Source organism: Pelecanus crispus, chromosome 2 (genome assembly GCF_030463565.1).
Source record: "Pelecanus crispus isolate bPelCri1 chromosome 2, bPelCri1.pri, whole genome shotgun sequence".
Taxonomy (NCBI): Eukaryota; Metazoa; Chordata; class Aves; order Pelecaniformes; family Pelecanidae; genus Pelecanus; species Pelecanus crispus.
In genome coordinates, this window is record NC_134644.1 from 153032518 (window position 1) to 153055097 (window position 22580).

The 22580-nt window shown below is 35.6% G+C and overlaps 1 protein-coding gene across 42 annotated transcripts in view; it reads left to right on the plus strand.

The window, feature by feature from the left end:
- The window catches only part of RIMS2 (regulating synaptic membrane exocytosis 2), a 496337-nt gene that overhangs the window by 358748 nt on the left and 115009 nt on the right, over positions 1-22580 (plus strand). For 24 of the 42 annotated variants that reach the window (XM_075728355.1, XM_075704496.1, XM_075728352.1 and 21 more), the window contains 2 exons: positions 599-778; positions 1909-2018. In XM_075728355.1, the coding sequence (XP_075584470.1) occupies positions 599-778; positions 1909-2018 (290 nt within the window). Of the gene's footprint in view, positions 1-598; positions 779-1908; positions 2019-2856; positions 2890-9071; positions 9126-10748; positions 10794-21167; positions 21258-22580 lie in introns of all 42 variants that reach the window. The other 18 variants (XM_075728351.1, XM_075704502.1, XM_075704500.1 and 15 more) reach the window with 5 other exon arrangements.

Sequence of the window (22580 nt, forward strand, 5' to 3'; positions counted from 1 at the left end):
TTGTAGATTTTCATCTGACTACAGTATGAGCACCGCATATGAATCCATCACTATAGCCTAGCTTCTATTTTGGCAGACATCCTGAGCCTAATAATAGTTAACAGTGCTACATGGTAATTATAACATCCAGAATATGGACATTCCTGCAAACAAGAGTAGTACCTCTAAACATAATGCAGTCTGTAAAAATCTAGTCATGAGTAAAAAAGCTCAATTAAAGTGCACAGTTAAATGAGTCCTTAGCTTTAGTGAGACTTAATGTTACGTCAGCTATTCTTTTCCTCCAAGGTTGATGTATTAATTAACGAAATAACAATATTTTTACCCAGAAATTGTCAGGAAACAGACTATTGCATGGATAGTCATTACTGAGACATTGGAAACATTTCAGCCCATTTATCAAGAGTATGGAGCAAGCCAAATCATACATGTATAAAGAAAACTGTATGTTATCAAGAAGCGAACTCAGAAAATTTACCGCCCCCCCCCCCAATGTACATAACAAAGTGATTTGCTCCAAACCAGTATCATGCAGCATATTTTACAATTAATAGAAAAGTCAAAGGTCAACTGAGCTGCTTTTTGACTAACATTACAGGAATTGTGAAGCAGCAGATAGACAGCCATATCAAAGATCCAGATCAACAGAGCAACGTCCTATGCTAGAGCGGACCAACTCCCGCTCCCGATCCACAGAGCGTCCTGACTCAAACCTCATCAGGTCGATGCCTTCATTAATGACTGGAAGATCTGCCCCTCCTTCACCTGCCTTACCGAGGTGAAACAGACAAATCAATCAGACTAATCCCCTTCTGCCCCACCAGCTCACCATTTTATTTTCCCAGTAGCTAATTGGTACCACCTCATCCTTAGCTGATCACTAGTAGCAATAGATACTAACCCTTTCAGTGCCAACACACTATTTATATTCTACTCTGGATATAATGGTGTGGCTGCCATTGCAAACTGTTTGCTAACAGTATTTAACTACATTTGTTTGTGATTTCTCATTTATCAGGAATCCTGGATGGTTTCCCACATAAAGCACCTCATAACTATCATATTCTTCTCTTACAGAATGAGAAATTGTTTGTGTTCATCTGACATTGCTTTTGGAACAACCATCATAACAACATCAAATGAAACTATTTTTTTGGAAAAAAAAAAAGTTTCTTTAAATGGACTGTACTAACTTTGTCTACTAATTACCATTTTAACCACCATTTTCTCTGACTACATTTTACTGTGCCATAGTCTGTATTATTCCTGTTTGAGTGCTATACTTTACTGATTGACATTTTGAAGATTTCTATACATTACTCTTAGCTTAAATAAACATAATACAATAAAAAGATGAGTACATTTTGGTCTACTTGATGTTCAGTAAAGCCTCTCCTTATTTTAGAACTGCAGAATACATTATTTTGTTTTCTGAAAGTTAGAGTTAGTAACATCAAATCCCCAGTGAGAGTTAGAGTCAAATACCAGTGTCTTTTCTCAGTTTATTACTTTGTTTAGACAAATCCCTGTAATCTTATTGCCACTCTGGTAATTTAACCAAATACAAGCTGAGTAAAGATTGTTGAATTTGACTTGTGGATAATTTTATGTGTATGTGGGTATTATATCCATATGCACATGAATATACACACAATACATTTTCTGGCTTGACTGTGCAAACAGGCATCTTATGGATGTTCAGTCTTAGTTTGGCTTTCTTCTTTTTCACAGAGAGATTTCTCTTTTTAATCAGGTCTTTTTTCTGAAAAGAGATAATAGTTTCACTATTGGACTGCAAGGGTCCCAAGTGATCTAAAGCCTACTTAGTCTTGTTATCAGTTCTTAATGGTGTTTAAGGATGAATTTGTCATTTAATGGCTATGATTTGTTTTGATATGTGTCTCATAGGTCACATCCTCGAACTGGGTCTGTTCAGACAAGTCCGTCAAGTACTCCAGTAGTAGGGCGAAGGGGCAGACAGTTACCGCAGCTCCCACCAAAGGGGACGTTGGAGAGAAGTAAGTGTATGGTTTTCTCCTTAATGATGTTGCAAAACTGCTCATGAAAGTCGATTATATTTATTATTTTTCTTCTGGCATTACAGTTGAAATCTCTTGAGTTTTTCTGTATGGGATTATGATTTGATAGTAGTATTGCATTTTGTACTATATTTTCTTCTATTTTGTTTTAATATCTGCAACAATCTTGACTGAAATGAATCATCAGCAGTACAATAATCATCAACAGTACAATACACATGAACCAAGATGGACTAACTGTTAGCATGATCCTGTTCCTTTTGAACTCAATAGGTGTTTTGTCATTGACTTCAACAGGCACGGGAAATGATCTGTTGTATGTTGTTTAGTGATAAAACTCTGGCTCTTTTGGGAGTTAGGAGCCTGGCTGATCACTTGTGGGTTCACATGGCATGCATTACAGATAGCTAATATAAACCCTCTGCATCTTGAAACAGGAATAACAAGAAGAGAGGTAATAATCTTTAAAATAGGAAAGGTCACCAAGATATTTCATTACTCATGTTTTACTGGTACTGTAATTGTGCTTATCTTTAATGTCTTGCAAAAGCACTGGTCAATGGAGACATTTTCCAAAATGTTTAGAAACGGAAGTATATAAATGTATTTTTGATAGCAAATACATTTTCACCCTTCCACTTCTGATAACTAGATGTGCTGTGCAAAATCAGTCTAAATGGCCATATACACTCCTTTTTTTTAATCCTTCTTAACATGTATATTGTATCTTTTATAAAACTTCTGTTGTTTTTAACCCCTGTGCTTTGGTTCCCTTTTTTTGTTTATTCATTTGTTTTGTTTTTGTTACTTTCCCTAGACAATGGAGACAAGGAGATAGAATCTTATGAAGGTCTGTACATAAAGGACGGTTTGTTTTTCACCTGAAAGCCTTTTTAAGAGGCTATATAGGGAAAAATAAACCCAACTGCAATTGATGTTACTTGACTGCACAGACACAGTCAGAATTATTGTCATAATTATTTAGTCTTTTTTATATTCAGACCTGTGGCTTATAAATTGTACAGGGTTCTACATGAAAAAGACAGCATAAATAATACTATCTAAATACGATCATTATTAGAAAAGTACCTAGACATGTACCCATTTTTAAATACCAAGGGTTTACACTGCTGCAAATAAGAGCATTTCAGTTAACCTACATATGTATGTACCTTTTCAGGATTAGCACTTCAGGCACATATTTAAATTTAAGCATTTGAGGCTATTTGGCATGTTTAATGTTAGCCATGCATTTAATCAGAACAACGTATTTATTGCAAATATCATATAATGTTATACAGTTGCTGAATTACTATGTAATTTTCAAATAATATAGGAACAAAAATTATTTGAATCAAGAAAATCTTTCAAAAAGCTATAATATTTTTGCTTAAAATTAAATCCCCTTATATTTTATACCATTAAAACCATTTAATTTGCTTAATAGCAATCCACAAGTTATCAATTGCAGTCCTTGGTTATACCACTGAGGGTCTGTATGTAGTATTACTGTATCTGTCTCATCAGACTTTTTAATTTAGTATTTACAATGTTTATAGTGTTTATTTCCATTTTGGAAACAAAACTTCATTAAAAGAAAACTCTGTTTTCTCAGATCATCACCCTAGTATATTCATTTCTTTTGTCTATGTGCTGTGAAATGCTTATATGAAATACAGTCCAGGTATGCCAGGAAATAATCACATCTAATCACATGCTGTCTGCTATCATTGCTCTGTATGTTTTCATGTTTTACCACTCTTCCCTTCTCTTTGCTTAGTATATCTATTTAGACTGTGAGCTCTTTAGGGCAGCAATTGTGAAGCCCTGCATATTTTTACTGTGTTTGATTAGACAGTGTTGCAGTCTTACTTACATCATAGGTTCTATAGAGAGAAATATAATAAATACAATAAAATAATTATTTTTTATAGGAGTGCTAGAATTGTTTGCTCTGGTAAGTACTGCTGGGACTTGAGGAACTGTATTTGATTTTACCTGAAGACTGAGTAATATTTTTCCTGTACCTCTGTCTAAAGTAGTCTTTTGGAAAATCTGTGTTATGGAAAATTGCCAAATCCACAGATATTGGAGTTTTAATATACAATCAGAGCTTCATCAGTGACTCGAGATGCAGTAACTAGACACATTTCATGTTGAATTTTAAACTTATAAAGGTGGTAAACGCTGTAGTTAAAAACATAATCATAGATACAGCTTTCACACTGTATTCTATATAATTTTCTGTCATGAATTAAGAGCTCATATTCTAATAACAGTATAGTTCTACTTTGAGGCTTTTTCTATCTTTCTTTAAGATTTTCTAACCCTTTTCTTTAAGGGGAATAATAATTTTCTTTAAAAGGAATAACACTCTACAAGAACAGCAGATTACCTAACTACTGTCTGTGACAGAACATAAGTATGAGTAATAGCAGTTTTTTACTGTGGAGCACAGAATTTTACAAAAAGTTATTTTAAGCAAATAAAGTACCACTGATAAAAACTGAAATTCAGTTGAATCGAAAAGGCTGACTATAGTAGAAGGGGTTTATGTTATTATTTAACAAATAAAGCATCAAGTAAACCCGAAACCTTTATAGACATTTGAGTAGATTTTTATGTGTTATTATATGCCCTGGTGGTAATCAAAACAGGTGTCTGTTCTTGGGAAGGCTGTGTGACCATACCAGAAAATGTCATTGTCACAGAGTAGTCCTTTCTGTTCTTATAAAGAAAATACAAGCATGTACTTGAATTAAATGAGAGAGGGGATTTTATATTGCATGGAAACATGCTGTGAAGGTTAACCTTTCTGTATTTTGGAATCAGGGATTTTATTGTTGACCAGATAAAGTTAAAATAATACTGCAGAAAAGAGTTAGTAAAAGATACATTATAGACAAAAAGGAATTGGAAGTCATCTCAGTCATACAAAATTCTATGTTTGTAACTCCTACAGTAGTCTCATTTAGTCTGTATACATTTGTATACTCTGTATTTGTTACAGGCTTGAAACTGCATACCATTTCTTAAAATGTAGTAGAAATGCAGGGACTCAGGTAGAAATAATGCAGTAATTTGCAGTTGGGGAGATTTTTTGTTATAGTGCAGCACTCAGTATAATGTGGAATATGGTGTGCTTATGGCTGTGTGACTAGAACTGGAAGGGAAGGAATCTACAGGAAAAAGAAAAAAAACTCTGGGTAGCTGCTTTCCAGAATAGGATCAGAATTAAAATACATTGATTTGGGGTAGATTTAGTTCAGTGAACTGTGTTATGTGGTTTCAGGTTTTTGCTCCAGGACTTACAGGTTTCCCCAGAATAATTTATTTCAAAATTCTCATATAGCCAGAGAAGCTTGTTTTTAAGAAATCTAGCTGTGAGTAGCTATGAAGGACCATTCCTAACAGCACTGTATTGACCTATATTTTTTCTCAGTGTCCTGCATGGTCTGTTGGAGAACATACAAATACCATTAGCTACTTTGCATTTACAATCTCTTATGGTCATGACATTTTGGCTAATTTCTTAGCTTCCCACAGCTGTCTTGCTGCCAGTATCAGATTTACCTGCTCAGAAGAAAGACTGGGTATCTCTGAAATGCATGTCATTATCTTACCTAGCCAGAATATACTGTAAGATATAGGCAGTTTTGGTTTTGCTGTAGACTTTGTTAGTTTAGTATATTTTCATGTTAGATGGCTGGAAAATAGTTCTGAAAAGAAGTCTGGGACCACTTCAGGTTTTACTGGATTATTAGTGTGGAAATGCCAGAAGACTTTTATTTTTTTAGCTAAACTTTTGCTTGTATATTTTTAAATTATGCTAGAGATATTTTGTTTCTAATGAACATTTGTAGAAAAAAGATAGTATTACGTTGAACTTGTTTTTAGCAGTGAAATGTTTATGTACTCTTAAATGTTCTGTATTATTAGCTCTATAGACAGTAAGTGAATACTGGGATATTTATAGTTCTTAAGGGTTAGCAAGATTTTTTTCCAATTATATGTGGATATAATATATTTCTTTGCTCTTACTCGCCTTAGTAGAAGGATGAACTCAATGACTGCTTGCTGCTAATTAAAATGGAACACCATAAAGTGCTCTTGAAAGTATTCAGTATTAGCCCTTTCAGTTTGTTGTTATCAGAGAGGGAGTATTTTTTCCTAATACAGATTTTTCCTTTTCCTCTTAAAAATAAACATAGCCCTTTCCTCCCTACAAAAAAAACCCAACTATCCACCCAACCATAAAAACTAGAAAATTATGTCAGGCCAAACAAATGTAATAAAACCTTTAAGTATAAAATTGAAGAGCTCAGAAATTTAGCAAACAGTAGAGCTCAGTGAGGAGTTGCCCTTCTGTTTATGCTCTATGGTACAGACTTTAATTGCATGATCTCATAATAATCTTGCATCTTAGGAAAGGTATTTCAGAGGCTGTTAAAGCTGACATTAATGTTGATTAACTGTCCCGTCTTAACTTGAGGTATGGGTGAGTTTATTCCAGAATAAAATTATCTACGAATGGAATTAACAGGGTAGCTTATTAGGTTTAATCAGGGATAGCTATCAGCCATAACTCCAGTTTTTATATCTCTCAGATACAATTTCAAATCTTGAAAAAGAAAATATATATACCATCAATTGTATTGTTGTTGCAACTCATGCAGTATGGAGTGCAAGTTACTGAGACACTCTGATGGTTACAAAAACACAGTTACTATTGACAGACATGCTGTTTATTTTAAGGGGTTTTGACTCATTCAGAACATAATTTCTCTGTTAAATGAGACATAATTTTGCAAAATGATAAGGAGTTTTATTGGGTGTTTTTCAGTGCCCTATCATAGTTTGATGGGAGACAGAGAACTATTATAATGCAATTGCAGAGAACCTGTATTCACAGTGGTCTTAATTCTATCATACTCTATCAGCTGTGATTTCACAGGTTTTTAAAAATAGATGACATGCAGGTAGTTTGTTTTGTAAAAGGTGATTGATCACATGTATATAATATATGATAGGAACTTGGAGTACCTTCAGCTTGGCTAGGAACTTGATGACTTAGTCAAACACAGCACTCTAAAAAATGAAGGTACATATCTTCGCACCCACCCCCTTTTTGTGTGGATATTTCTGTGGTACTGACTGTATGTTAGACGCCTTCATGTTTGCATGGGGTAACCTGCATTACATGCACTTGACCGAAAAGTAAAGAGAATAGCTTGGTTAACATCAGTAACGAGGCTGCCTTAGCGTAATGCATGAATCTACCTTGGGTTTTTGATTTCAACTAGGAATTTGCAAAAATATACCTTTGGGTTTTACTTGTGGATGCTTAGTTCACTCTCCTGAGAGGTGGCAGAGTCCTCAGCCCCTGAAGAATATTAAAATATTTTATTTGCATTAGTACAATTTCCATAGAAAAACTTGAACAAATGTTACCTATAACACTGGGCTTAGGGTGCTTATTTGAAAGGTTTTGACCTTTCAAGGGAAGTAATGGTTCATAATTTTCTCTTGGTTTGGCAAAAGGAGGAATTAAACACCTCTTTCTTTACACCAGTTGAAGGTCTTACCGTCTCGGTCTGAGACTACAAAGGGCGTAAAGAAAAATGAGTAAAGAGTCATACAGCTGTGCTCGTAATGGCCATTGTTTATTTATGTTTCAGGGTACCAACATGCCAAAAACATTTTAGTTCAATTCTACTGGAATAAATCTTTTAAAGTCTTTGGCACACCTTCTACACATTCTTTTCTATGAGGGAAGGTTAACTGTATAGACGGTGTCCCTGCTGAATATTTTAATTGGAATTTTCAATATCATGATTTCAATTGGAATTTAAATGTCATGATTTTATCACAGAATTATAGAGCAGAAATCTATGTAGAGATTAGTTCCATTGCATTGGCTTTGATTATAGCCTAAATCTCTCTCCCTATTAAAAATAACCTGTTAGAACAAGTAGTTTTAAAATTATTATTACATGCTTGCTAAACCTGAAGTCAAATAATTCAATGAGCTATTAATTGCAGATAAACCTATACAAGTAATGAGAGAACTGGAAAATATCCTGGGAACAGAGAACACAAAAAATCAAAAAAATAGTCAAAATTTGAACCTTGAAAAACTACAGTATATTGCATTACATCAAAACAGTGTTTCATGAATAACTGACATTTAAATTAAAGCAGGCATATGGTACACCAGTTATTCAGCTCAACACTCTTCTGTATCATTACTGTTGTTACCCTTGTATTAGATGAGCTTTGTCACAAAAGAAAGTTATGGTTCTTTATTAATGACATAAAAGAAATAGGTGTTGCTTATCATTAACCATATTGTCACCATTGTTTCCAACTATGTCAGTGTTCTCTAATATATAGATATGCTCTAGGCAACTGTAGTTACAGATGGAAAAGTGTCTGTCTTTCTGAATTCTAACTGCTCTGAAATCCAGGTAGAAAGCTTTTTATCTGGCAAATTGAGAATTTTTTTCCAAGCTGGAAAAACATTGGCATTGTTTCTTCTGCACTTATTAAGGTATTGAGTATGCCCGCTTGCTTACGATTTATACACGATTTTAAATATGCTCTTTGAGAATAGAGTCTTGGGCTTTTATTTCTAGAAAAACTAAAGCAAAAGCAAGCAGAACATGCTTTTAAACCAATTGTCTACCAATATATGTCTGCTTTCTCTGCTTTAGTACTTATTTTCTGCTTTCCAGTGCTTCAATAATTTAATAAGAAATTGGCAACAAGGGAAATTAAGGGCTGCATATGACCATCATTACTTGCAGAAGGATCTCATTGGGGTAAATGAGAGGTATTAATGAAAAATAACACAAGGATTTATTTAATCTTTGATTCACTCAAAAAATAATCTATGCCACAGACTGAGGGTTTCTATGTTATTGTGAATGTCTTTTGTTTGATGTTTATCTTTTATTTGAATGGCTTGTAACAAAGCATGCATGTTTTTATCTCACCTTTTTCCCCCGTCATACCTTGCTTATACAAATGCAGCAGGAGATGAAGAAAACAAGCGTACTGGAGTTCAGGAATCAGAGGTCGAGGCAGGTCTGTCTGACCACAAGTGCCTATCTCCTTTAGAAACGTTTTCCTCTGAGCATGTAGGGAAGCTTTACCAGCCAGCTTGTAAATACATTAAAAGTCAAAATCCAGGCAATAATTATATCATTTCATATAAGAACAAGACAAACAAATTCAATACAGCATAGATTGTCAGTTTGCAAATGGTTAAATAGTTCAACCTACAAAAACATCATTTAGCTTTTTTACTTTTTTTATCCCTCTTTATGAAAGTACTCTTGTCACTATGATCAAGTTACAGCCTTAGCAGATCTGGGTAGACGCCCCTTAGATGCGGTACCCTCTACTTTGCATTGATACTTTTTACAAGCAGGGAAGCAAACATTATTGTATCATGACACTTTTTTCCCCTAGTTTCTGTAGGCGGACTGGTGATGCTGAACAAAAATAGTAGGAAACTGCATTACATGGAAATACTTTGAATATTTTGTATAATGTCCCTCATCCTGCCTGGAAGACAGTTCAGTTGGTAGAAAAAAGAAGTTAGCGTGAGGAGAACTGATAGATGATGGTCAAATCAAACAGATGCAAATATTTTTTCAACTCAAATACCATGTGATTAAAATATACAACTTTACCTTCTAATTTCAGGAAACACACACCGTACAGGTTCAAAGACATGCAGAGATCTAAAGATTTTTTCAACCATCATTTTCCTGCTCTTAAGTTTCTTTCTCAAATGAAGAATTTTTTTTGTGTTTTTATGAAATGCATAAATGTGCACTTACATGCACTGTTAACAGGTTACATTCTGTTATCCTCGTTAACAATTGTCTGTGACAATACATCAACTGTGGTGGATGTGGAAGAGCAGCACAGATAAGCTTTTCTGGTTATAAATATTTGGGGCTAGGCCAATGCTAAACTTAGCTGCCTAAAAGTAGGCAGTGTGGTACATACCTCAAGGCCCATGGAATGAAGCCCAGAGAGTGATAATGCACTGAGGGTATTACCGCAGTTATGTGGAGAGAATTAAGAGCTCCAGAAGGGTGGCCCAAAAAAATGACAAGCTGAGCAAGAAACACATTTAGCAGTAGCTGGCAGGAAAAATTGCTAGCTAAACATAAGTATGACTAAAATGCCATCCCTGCTTAAAAGCGTAAGTTTATTTGGAATCCCGTGCCCTGGATGCTACTCCCATTGTTATTTAAGAGAAGAAAATATGGATCACTATTTTCTTCTTAAAACAAAGTCAGGAATAATTGCTGTGATAGGGCTCATTACTTGTTCAGAAATCTGGATGCTAGAGTAATTTCAAGATTTGGGAGCTGGAAAGCAGGATTAGTATTTTTTTTTTAACTGTAGTTTTCACTTAAGCATTCAAAGTGTCCTTTAAGATCTTTGCCTTCCCATTTTTCATTATAGTACAGTTTACATTGTTCTTGCTTTTGTTATGGTTCTGTCTCTAAGTGTGTATTGTTCACTGGTGTGTGTACTGTACTGTTCACTGTGTTTTGTGATAACTCAAGCATAGTGCATGGAATTGTGCTAACATAGTTTGCAAAATATTTGTGTGTGCTATAGTTATGTTGTTCATCATAGTAGCTGTTCCAATTGTTAATCATCATGTCTGTTTTTAATGTTATAAAGATTATGAGGAAAAACATCAAAACCCACCTGTTAATGGGAGAAAAGGCAAGTTGATGATATTGCTAGTGAATTCTGGGTGTTTGAGAAATGTTGCTTATTTTTTGCTGCATGTGTGTGTTGCTTAGTTCTACTAGTTCAAAATTAATAAGTTCATGTATGTTCAATTTTAATGTGTTGTTTTACTTTTGCACTTAAAATAATTACTTTCAACTGTGGTTTTAAAATCTTGGAATCAAAAGCTCCAATTTTTTTTTTTTTTTGTGTGTGTACAGCTAACTGTATTCCTGAAGATGTAGTTTACACCACGTAGATATGTGATCGTGTTGCCTATTTAGAACTAGTGGGTTATTTTCCGTGCTTTTGCTAATTTAGCAATTCCCAGCCTGCCTCTCCCTAAGAGACCAAGTACAGTTTGCAGACATCTACAAAATTGTCTGTGTTGTCTTCCACTTTCTACCAGGTCTATATACTTTTATGTTGCTTGGCTATATATTTTACAAGTTTGGCACATTTTTGCTAGTCACAGGAGAGCTGGACCATTTTAATTAGCATATACTGGTAGAGAAAGGCTTATGTTATTAGCAATCATCTCTATTGTCTTTTTCTTATTATGTTCGATATTGTCTTCTATTTCAAATGCTGTAGAAATAAGCTTAAATCAAAGCAGTGAAATGTTAACATGGAGATTTAGTTTTATTATCTAAAGATAGAATAGGAAAGTTGCAATGAACAACCACAGCTTGCTTTGACGTTTTATTCGAGTTCATGCTTCTAAATGGCTTTGATAATTTTGAAGAAATCTGTTGTTATTTTTCCATGTACTTCTAAAACCATATTCCATTTAGACTTTGTCTCATCAGTAACTTCTGAAATATCATCTAGATAGTCTCTGGGCTTTATTAAAATTTGGATATTCACTCTTACACTTCCACCTCTACCAGGAGCCCCCATGGGGAATAGCCCCAGTTACACTATGACGGGCTATTCCTAGCTTTCTCTTCCATAGAATAAATTAGCAGAGGGAACACAGGGATCAGGAGAGCAGGGATTCAGTTTTGCCTGTGCTAGTTCATTGTGTTGCAGGGAAAACCACACCGTTTTTAGTATGCCATTTATTATCCAGTGTAGACGGAGGGAATGAGGTGCCTTTGCAGAGAGGGCACTGTGTCGGCAGCCAGGCAGAGCAATGCATCGGGTCACCTCCCTTACGCTTGTGGCTGCACCAGCATAGTCCTGGGTGAATTCAAATGCTGGAAGTCTGCTGCTGTAACCGTAATGCATGCTAATCGCCAGATAGTTCAGTGTCTTATACTTTTAACATCCAAATTCCAATTCTGGTGAAGTTGGAAGCTTTTGCCACTGACTTGATGAGGTTGACGAACCAATAATCAGTGACTAAGTCAGGCTAAAGCTGTTTTTGTTCTCAGTTTATCTTCCACGCCTTCAACAAAAACAGTATTTTCTATACTTAATTATAGAGCCTGAAAGATGTACTTTGAACAATAAACTAAATACTACTAAGCTGTATTTAAGATAGTTTGTTTTCATATATTTATTAATTTCTCTAATGTGTCCATTTTATGTTTTAGAAGTTTCTTTTGCAGACCTCTTTTACTCCAAAAGAATGGTCTGTGCCTAATATTCAATTTCAAATATTTATTACCAAAACCACTATCCCTTTCAATTTTCCCTCAGGTCTTTGCATTTCTCTTTCATGTATTTTGTATGATACCTTTTGATCATCTGAGTTTGTGAGAAAAGGCTCCAGGTAATTCTGTCCTTTAATTTAGGAGGCATAAAAGATGATAGTTACCAAAGCAAAATTTTAAGCCTTTCAGTTTATCCGTTCCCTCACTTGTTAGAATATTTTACATAATTATGAAACAGCTTTTTCTATATCTGTCGAGGGCTGGAGCACCTCTCCTACGAGGCCAGGCTGAGAGAGTTGGGGTTGTTCAGCCTGGAGAAGAGAAGGCTGTGGGGAGACCTTATTGTGGCCTTTCAGTACTTAAAGGGGGCCTACAGGAAGGATGGGGAGAATCTTTTTAGCAAGCCCTGTTGTGACAGGACAAGGAGTAATGGTTTTAAACTAAAGGAGGGTAGATTTAGACTGGATATAAGGGAGAGATTTTTTACAATGAGGGTGGTGAAGCACTGGAACAGGTTGCCCAGAGAGGCGGTGGAGCCCCCATCCCTGGCAACATTCCAGGTCAGGTTGGACGGGGCTCTGAGCACCCTGATCTGGTTAAAGCTGTCCCTGCTCACTGCAGGGGGGTTGGGCTAGGTGACCTCTAAAGGTCCCTTCCAACCCAAAGCATTCTATGAGTCTATGGTTCTATATTATGGGAGTTGGGAATGCTTTCCAGTTCTCATCTCCCAGGTTGAGAAGTGTCTGGAGGCTTATTTGCATCCTGGGTGTGTACCAAGACAAGGCCCAAGTCACCAAGCCCACCCCCTTCTGTGCACTCTGTTTTCTGCAAGCATGGGAGCCCCACCACCCTGTGAGCAGTCTGGAGGCCTGGAAGACTAGAATCGGAAGTATGCTGTATTCCAGGCTTGCTGCACAGTTTAGACACAATCTAAAGAATTTAGGTGACTGAAGTGCAACCTAGGCAGACTAAAGGGACCCCAGTCAAAGAAGTGATGACAGATGGACCTGCTTAACTGACTTGCACAAATAGTGTATATATATGCTTTTTTGAAAAACAAGCATGTGGCTGTAATGCCAGAGGGAGCTCTCATCCTGCTGGCTACCTGAGCATCTTCTTCCATCTAAGACCGTTTGGGATTCCTGGAAATGAGGCCTACACTTTGCCTGAACTACTAAACATGACTGCTGTGAGTCTCTTGTGTGCTCTCTATTCCCCTGGCCCACTGACTCTAGACTTTGCTAAGAGACCATGTCAGCTTCTGAATTTTGCATGAAAAATGATACTAAAAATATGTTTTATGTGTGCTGTGAGAATACTTAACATATTCATATGTGTTATGAGTACGCGGAGTAACAGTACATTTTAATTAATATCTAGTTCAAGCAAAGTAAGGTTTAAATAAGGTATAGACCTGTTGAGACCGTGGTAGTTGTAAGCAGGCACATAACTGCAATCTATACACTGGGAAAATGGTGAGATTAAAAAAAAACCACAACAATACAAAACAGTAGAAGTAAGATATCCATAAGATGCAAGTTCTCCAGACTGAAGAACCTACATTCCGCTGAAATTCTTTATGCTATAGGTGACTGTTTTACAAATTATAGCTCTAAAATTACCAGGGAAATAAGACAGATGAGAAGGGGTCTAACTATTAACTTGTCCATAAATAGCTTCAGGTTTGACTGACTTATACAAAATACGAGTTGGCATCTTTCAAAATTACATCACAATATATAGTAGCATTTCTAAGACTGGTACATGACAATGTGATGTCATTTTTTCTGCTAGTCAGACATAGTCTGTCTGCTTGCTAATCTAACATTTTGTAAGTAATACTGAAAAATAGCACAGGTGTTTTGCTGTGGACAGCATTTGCATGTAAAGATGCATGTAAAATTTGCATGTAAATTTGCATGTAGATTTGAGCAGTAAGAAAACTTATATGTTATTAATTAGTAGTAATAGACATTCTGAAGAACCTAGAGCTTTCTGAAGAAACAAACCTATATTTTTCATCCTTTTCTAAGCAATTTATTGTGTTTTCTTTATTGGTTGGCATTAGTGCTTAAAACTACTGGCTTATTTTCAGAACCATTTTTTTGAACTCAGTAATTTTTTAACATTTTAGAGTTGTGCCATAAACTTAACTGCACTTAAAAAGGGTGGAACCCCTGTAATTGCTTGCAGAGCTTTTTGTGTGTGTATGTGTGTGTGAGAGAGAGAGACATGTATGGTCATATAATAATGTTACCTTTCTGCATAGAAAATATTTGAAGACTTGCTGTAAGATTGCACCTTTTTCAGTAAAGAATAAAAATAACGTAGAAAAAAAATCTTTATACCAAGCGCAGCCTTACATGCTGCATTCTGCAGGACAGATTTGTAGTCTGTTCACATTTCCTTGCTTGCACAGAGCACTCGCTGACACCCAGGGAATGGGAAATGGAAACTGAGCAGAGACTGTGGGAGAGACGTGCAGAGCAGAAGCTTGCATTTTGCTCCACATTTATGTCAGCCATTACTTGTAATTCGCCTTATTTAAATTCATTAATCATTAGACTCTGGAGAGTTTTTGACTTTCTTTGTGTTCACCTTTCATAGCAGTATGTGGATAGCCGTAACGGCTCTGACTAAAAATCCTCCTGGCCCAGTGTCTGGTCCTCAGCAGACCAGGCGTGGATCCTGGGGGAAAGGAATATGAGCAGAACAAGTGTGTAGTAGTGCTTATCCAGGATACTGGATACCCAGTCTCCTACGACATGTGCTTCAGGAACCTACAGAAACATCAGTGATATCTTTACATGGTGTCTTCGTCTCCCTCATAGGCTCTCTGTGCCCTTTCTCCCACCTTAAATCAGTCCTGCCAACATAAATATAACATAAACAGTGCTTATCCAAACATGTGACTCAGCAGAGCTATTCCTCTGAGATACTCAAAATACACCTATTGATAATAGGCCAGCGGGCCAGCTGTGTTGCATTCATTTCTAACGTGTTTCAGGCATATAACCAGAAGAGGGAGCAAAACTGCCATATTTAAAAAAATATGAGCAGATATGAAACAAACAAACAAATCCTCCCCCTGCCCCAAGCAGTCCTGGAAAAAAAAGCCTTGATAGTGGCTTAAAAATAATATATTTACTTTGTGATATTTAAATATACTTTACTAAATATTAATATACACATATTTAATGTAACATTGACTGACTGTATTTTTTCTTCTGACTAATCTTGTGCATTTAAGTTTTTCTGGTGTTTCTTCATGTTTTACAACTCATATTTGTAAAAACACCAACATGATACTTTGATTTTTAGCTAAAGATAGGCTGTGACTTTACTAAGCAATATTTCAACAAGTACCCTCTGTGACCTTGCTTGAGTACATCTACAATTTTTCTTTAAAATAAGCAATAGAAGATTCAAATGAATTTATTCCCATATAGAGGGATCCACTAGTAAAACATATTAAAAATAAGCTTAGAACAGAATTGATGGAATTTGCAGCTAGGGAATATGATGAGAAGAGACTGCTACTGGACTAGGCTTTTTAAGTGATTTACACCTACAAATAATTAATGTAGCCTTGAAGTCAATTTGAAGAAAACATTTTTGGAGTAAAGGAATATCCTGCAGTGCACTATCATATTTGTTACACCAGTAATGATAATATTAAATGTAGAAATGTGGGAATATTTTTTATTGCCTACCTAATGACTTCCATTAAAGTTCTTTTAATGTATTCCCACAGGGAATGAAGCCTAGGGGTTTTTTTGCCGAATGTGTAGTTCAGTAAGGAAGATGAAATCAAAACAATAAATAATTAAGATATGTCAGAATTTTTATTGAAATGCTGTATTAGTTAAAACCACAATATATGGTGTTTACATAGCCATTAATGAACAATGTATTTATTTTAAAATGTTATTAACATATCCCAGCATTAATTTGTTCATTTGGCACAAATTTGCAAACTACTTTCATGTGAAGGGGGGGGGGGGGGGGGGGGGGGGTGCGTGCGTGCATGTGCACTGTTTGTCTGGCTCATAAAACGCACAAGGGAGAGGTGCTGTCCCTGCCTTTATACTGTCCATGCTTTACTAGCATTTAGGACAATGCTCTAAGACGCAAGACCCAAATTCATTTCACTCTTTGGAGGAAGCACAGATGACCACATCTCAGATGAATGCCTTGAGCTCTAATGTATAGAATCATTCTTTAAAATATTTTTCCAGTGTAAGGAGGAAAAAATATAGATCAGCTGTTACTGTGTCAAATGCGGAAGCTAAGACATGGTGTCCTCAGATCTGCTGTAGAATGTTACCTGGAGAGACAGGAGGTCTTGCTCTAAATTTGCCAGAAAAAGACTATATGTGTTGTTATTTGTATTCAGATATTGGACGAGTCTAGTTCCAGTTACAGCAGGGTAGGGGAACATCAGTGCTCTTTTACTCAGGCATCTGAAGGCTTCTCTGATGCAGGAGCAGCAGCAGTCTGGCATAAAGCCTTCATTGATGACTTTATGTCACTTGGAGCTGGCCTTGATGCCATTAGCAGCATGCTTGTGGTGCAAGGTGAGACTGGATTCATTCCAGATATAATGTAGTATGTCTGGGACAATTCGTGTATACCATGACTTGAAGCCATTTTCTTTTCCCTAGTAGAGGTTTGACACAGCTGAGAATATTTCTCTCTGTGTGGACTCTTGAGACTGATGGCTTTTTAAAATTTTCTTAGGGACTTTGTTTTGTAAATTCAAACTTGTATAACATGAATTTAACCTATTCTATGTCTTTACTTAATTCTTTTTCTTCTTGTATTCTTAATGCATGAGTTAAAGATCTTGAGTATCTGGTTCAAAACATAGTTGCTCAGCTTTTGGCAGTTTATCCCACAGTTCTAATGGCCTTTTATTGTGCTGCTTTGTGTTTTAGAAACACTAGCCCAATCCACTTTTGACTCATTTTTACAGTAGTTGTCACCATACATTATTAAGAACATAATTCCTTTCTGAGCATTCATCTTATAAAATTAAAAATAGAAAGATGTTCTGAGGATTTTTCATTTGCAGGAAAAGATGACTAAATTAAGTATGTCCTAATGAAAAAGTGAAGACTTTATGATAACCTAATTAAAGTCTAAAACTAGAAATGGACTGATAAAAATTGGTTCACAGAAATTTTAGGTGCTGAAAAGAATATAAAAGCTGAGTGGATTTAATAAAAGAAGTCAAATTCAAGTAAAAGAGAAAGTATATAAAAATGTTTCAAGCAAAGGGTAATTGTCAAAAGGGCTATTACTGTCTGTAGTGTGGAGAAAAGAAAGGAGGGGGTAGTATTTGCATAAAAAAGCTCCTCATCATTAGCATCTGGTATTTTGCTGCATCATCTTGTACTTCTGCAGTTTGCTGCATCATTCCAGTTCAACTGCAACATTCCTCGTGCTAAGTTGGGATGTTTAGAAATTCAGAAAAGCTGGAGATATGCACTATTCTTATCATATATTATTTCCATAATTTTAATATTTTTCATATTGAATATTCTAAACAAAAACGTAAGAAATGCTGAGGTTGTACTTAACACTAGATGTACTGGAGTGCCCCACCCCCCTCTCCCAGGCAGCACAAGTGAGTATCATTCTCATGAGGGAATGGCACGTGTCCAAGTGTCATCCTGACTTGCAGCAGGGGGAGCCCAGCTACATAATTCAGTCTGGTGGGCAGTGCCCGGGGGGTAGGTGCAACAACTGCATCTAATGAAACAACCACATCTAAAGATTGTACCTTTCATACTGATGGGGAAAATCCGGATCAGTGCACCTGTCAAATCCTTAAATAACTTAAATAGTCTGACTCAATCTCATATTTTATATAATCTATATGAGGTCTTTTTGTGTAAATGTTCAATAATTTTACACCTGTATGCATAAGTCAAAACCGATTATCACAACAGAAGACAGATTGAAGTTCATTTGTATGGGAAGTGAGAGTGGTAAGAGGTGAATGATGAATTAGAAAACTGTATGGTTTCTTTCCAAATATTTACAATTTGACCAAAGCTGACTTTGGTTAAAACAACAAGGGGATAGATGGTGGCCCTTTGCTTTGGGAGAGAAAAGATTTTAGAGACTGTAATGCGTATTTATCTAACCAGAGAGGATATGGGCAGCACTGACATTTAGCATTTTGCCTATTCATCAGCATCTCTTACTAGTTCCCAAACAGAAAGCTCTCATATAACAAAATATTTTCTTAGCTTTGTAGCACATGGAGATGGAAATGGAATTAGAAGATGGTGAAGAAAAGGTTAAATGTTGGAGTAAATCTAATGAATATATCCATTTTTATTTCTCAGATGAAATAATAACCATTAATAGCCAAACTCCTGCAATGTTTGAGAAGTCAATGAAGCTTTTCACCTCCAGTCTGCATACCCTCAATCTAAGAGTTGTACTTTTAACTGCTGATAAAAATCAAGCAGCCATTTGAATTTAATGCTGACATGCCATAAGAATAAGTAAAGCTATAGAAGTATGGTCATTGGAACCTTTTCTGAAAGTGTTTACATGCTCATGCTATCACTTTTAGTATAAACATAAAAAAATAGCCTGTCTTACTTTTTATAATAGGGTTTTGGTGGTGGTTTTTTTTTTTTCTTTTTTAAGGTTAACACATGGCAAAAATACTTATTCATAGAGTTATATCTTTATTTGATATTTATTTCATCATGCTGGTCGATTCAAGTGTTATTATAGAAGCACTACTAGAGTGCTCCCAAGTGGGTTCACTACTTTCTATATACTTCGCTCTCAACAAATTGGCAAGGCTTAGGAAAGCTTTTCTTTTGGTACGGAACGGTGGTATGATAAGTGATTTTGGTGACAGAGCAAACTACAGTTTTTAGGTTCAGAACTGAATCAGGCGTTCTGAGAAAGAACTCTGAGTGAGAAGGTCCTGTCTTCTAAAACTGCCATAAAGCTAGCTTGAAAATCACTCTGGGCTTCCTGATATTCTTAAGTATTTAGAGTATTCGTTATATATCCTAACAAAATCCTGTGTTTGAGCTTACTGTCTGCCTACTTTTTATCTTATTCTAAGTATCTCCACTATTTGACCTAAACTATTGTCTGATGTTGTTTTTTCCTAGCAGTGACTATTCCTTAAATTCAAAGATAGTTTTACTAAGGTAATTGAATTTTTTTTGTGTGTTAGTTAAGACACTTCTGGACTTATCCAAGAAAAAGGAAACATAGATGGCATCAGTAAATATTTTCTCGCTAATTGTGTATTTTCATAAAGAAAAAGAAAGAACAACATTTTTGTTAGGAAGAAACTTAATAAGATTTTATTTCCACAGTTTGGAAACAGAATGCTCATTTTGAAATTTCTTATTTAGTACTTACTACACATGGTACTTCAAAGATGACAGTTTCTGTTTCAGCATGCATATCTGTGGTGTCATGAAATCATTATATTGACAATTTTATCCATGTATTACTTGAAGGCTACAACTCCATAATTTTCAAAAATCAAAGCCACCTTTTATAGGACAGCAGCCTGTCATAGAACAACAGCCACAGATAAGAAGGCTGCAGAATGCCTACAGATAACATTTTTACGTGTTAACATTCTGAAAGCCAGATATCCACCAGTCTCATTTAAAAAGAAAAAAAAAGGTCATAGGCTAATATCAATTTATGTCAATTTATTTTGAATTTATAAGACTGAAAATGTATTCCATATGTATCATATTCTTCTCCATCGCTGGCTATTTCTCTGACCATAAAAGTGGTTATATCTGTGTGCAATGGCTGTGAGGAACTTTGCGCTTTATGGTATCGGCAAAATAAGCAGATTCTTAACAGCGCAAAACAAAAATGGAGTTTAGGGTATTGAATCTGTCCGGTTAATTGGTTTAGATTAGATCTTGGCATGAGATACTGAAAGGTTTAAAAACTACAGTATTATGCTAACCAAACCGTTTAATTGTCAGAAGATGGAGAATTAAAGTGTAGACCAAAAATATCTGAAAACCTCAGAAAGACTCATGTCTTGCAAGTCTAGAGAATGGAGTCTCTGTCTGGAGGAGAGTGTATGTGCTCCTATTAATAGCTCTTTTTCTGAGTGGTTAGGTCAGAAATGCCAATTTGAGGGTACAGGATCCATAATTAGCAAGAGAGGTTTTATTAAGTAATTTAACCTGCCTAAAATAAAAACTGAATTTAAATCAAATCCCAGGTTTAAAAAGTAAATCCAGCCTAGCTTTGGCTTAATGATTCATTGTTAACAATACTTTGTCAATTTAAAGTAAACACATGATTGCTGGTTCAGTTCTGGTTTGTTTGTTTGGTTTTTTTGAATGATACCTTTGCAAAGACTTTTTTACCAAAATATTTTTAACTTCTTTTTTAATTCACAGAAACACAAAGATACTGTACGAAACTATAGAACATAGAGTACTTATTTTTAAAAATGGAAGAAATTATTGTGTAAATAACCTCCTGGAATTTATTCCAAGTGTTAAACATCACAGAGAGCAGAATATTTGACAAATTACATAGTCTCTAACTTTTGTATAGTATGTTCTGTTCCATGTTTGAGATGTTTACTAATTCTCTTCACCAGAGGCCTCTAAACTAAAGAATTAATCTAAACTTTTGCCATGTTAATGATAGTACATTTGTTTAGATCAAGTTGTCCCAAATGATAGAAGGTGTCTTATAATGTAAGTTACATAATATGTCTGATTTTTTTTTTGGTTTATGCTAGAAGTTACATGGGAGGACCAGCAGAAAAAGGTGAATGGTACAATAACTGATGACAAACCATTGCCGAAAAAGAAACACCATTCTGAGCCAGGTTTGTCAGGGTTTGAAAAACCACATGAAAGCATGAGACTATAAAAAGACATTTCATGCTTTTGTAATGCGTGTGTGCTTGATGTACCTTATTTTTTTTCACTTTGGTGTGAAATTTTTAGTATGTAGAGATCATTTAGATTACATAGTTCTGTTTTAGAATAGCCAAAATAGATCTGCTTTTGTAAACAATTGTGTTAGAATGCACATGTATTAGAAAAGAAGTGTTCTGGCACAATATTAGACTTAGCTTGCTTTTTAGTTTTGAATTTTGTTATGATTTATCTATGTGTGCAAGCCTCAGGAACCCAATTATGAATTATGCTGATTCTTATTTAGTTGACCAAACCAAGATATCTACTGCATGTATGGTGGGAAAGTCATCTTCGAAAGACTTGAATCTGAAACCTTCTTGCACCATCACACATGGCAGAATTAATGTTCCAATGTAATTTTTTATACAAGCTGCATTTTATATGTGCATATGGCTGGAGTTCTCAAATCTAAGAGAACTCTTCCTTCCTCTGTCATGTACTTGAATGGATTTCTTCTGAAACTAAAAGCTATCACAAACTTTCTTCCACCCCAAACATAAAGTGCAATTCTTCAACTCTATCTTTGTTCCCACAAATGCATAGCAATAAAAAGTAAACTGGGTAATAATTATGGTGATAGTGATGATGATAATAATAGTATTGTTCTTGCCTCTGAATCAGACAAGAAAAGGTCCTAATCACATTAATTTATGCACTTGCAAAAGGCACTGTGATATTATGGTGATAAGCACACTGTAAAGAGTAGAGAAACAAAGAAGAAAGAGAGAAGAGAAGAAAGAGAGAAGAAAGAGAGAAGAGAAGAGAAGAGAAGAGAAGAGAAGAGAAGAGAAGAGAAGAGAAGAGAAGAGAAGAGAAGAGAAGAGAAGAGAAGAGAAGAGAAGAGAGAAGAGAAGAGAAGAGAGAAGAGAAGAGAGAAGAGAAGAGAAGAGAAGAGAAGAGAAGAGAAGAGAAGAGAAGAGAAGAGAAGAGAAGAGAAGAGAAGAGAAGAGAAGAGAGAGAAGAGAAGAGAAGAGAAGAGAAGAGAAGAGAAGAGAAGAGAAGAGAAGAGAAGAGAGAAGAGGGAAGGGAAGGGAAGGGAAGGGAAGGGAAGGGAAGGGAAGGGAAGGGAAGGGAAGGGAAGAGAAGAGAAGAGAAGAGAAGAGAAGAGAAGAGAAGAGAAGAGAAGAGAAGAGAAGAGAAGAGAAGAGAAGAGAAGAGAAGAGAAGAGAAGAGAAGAGAAGAGAAGAGAAGAGAAGAGAAGAGAGAAGAAGAGAAGAGAAGGGGAAAAG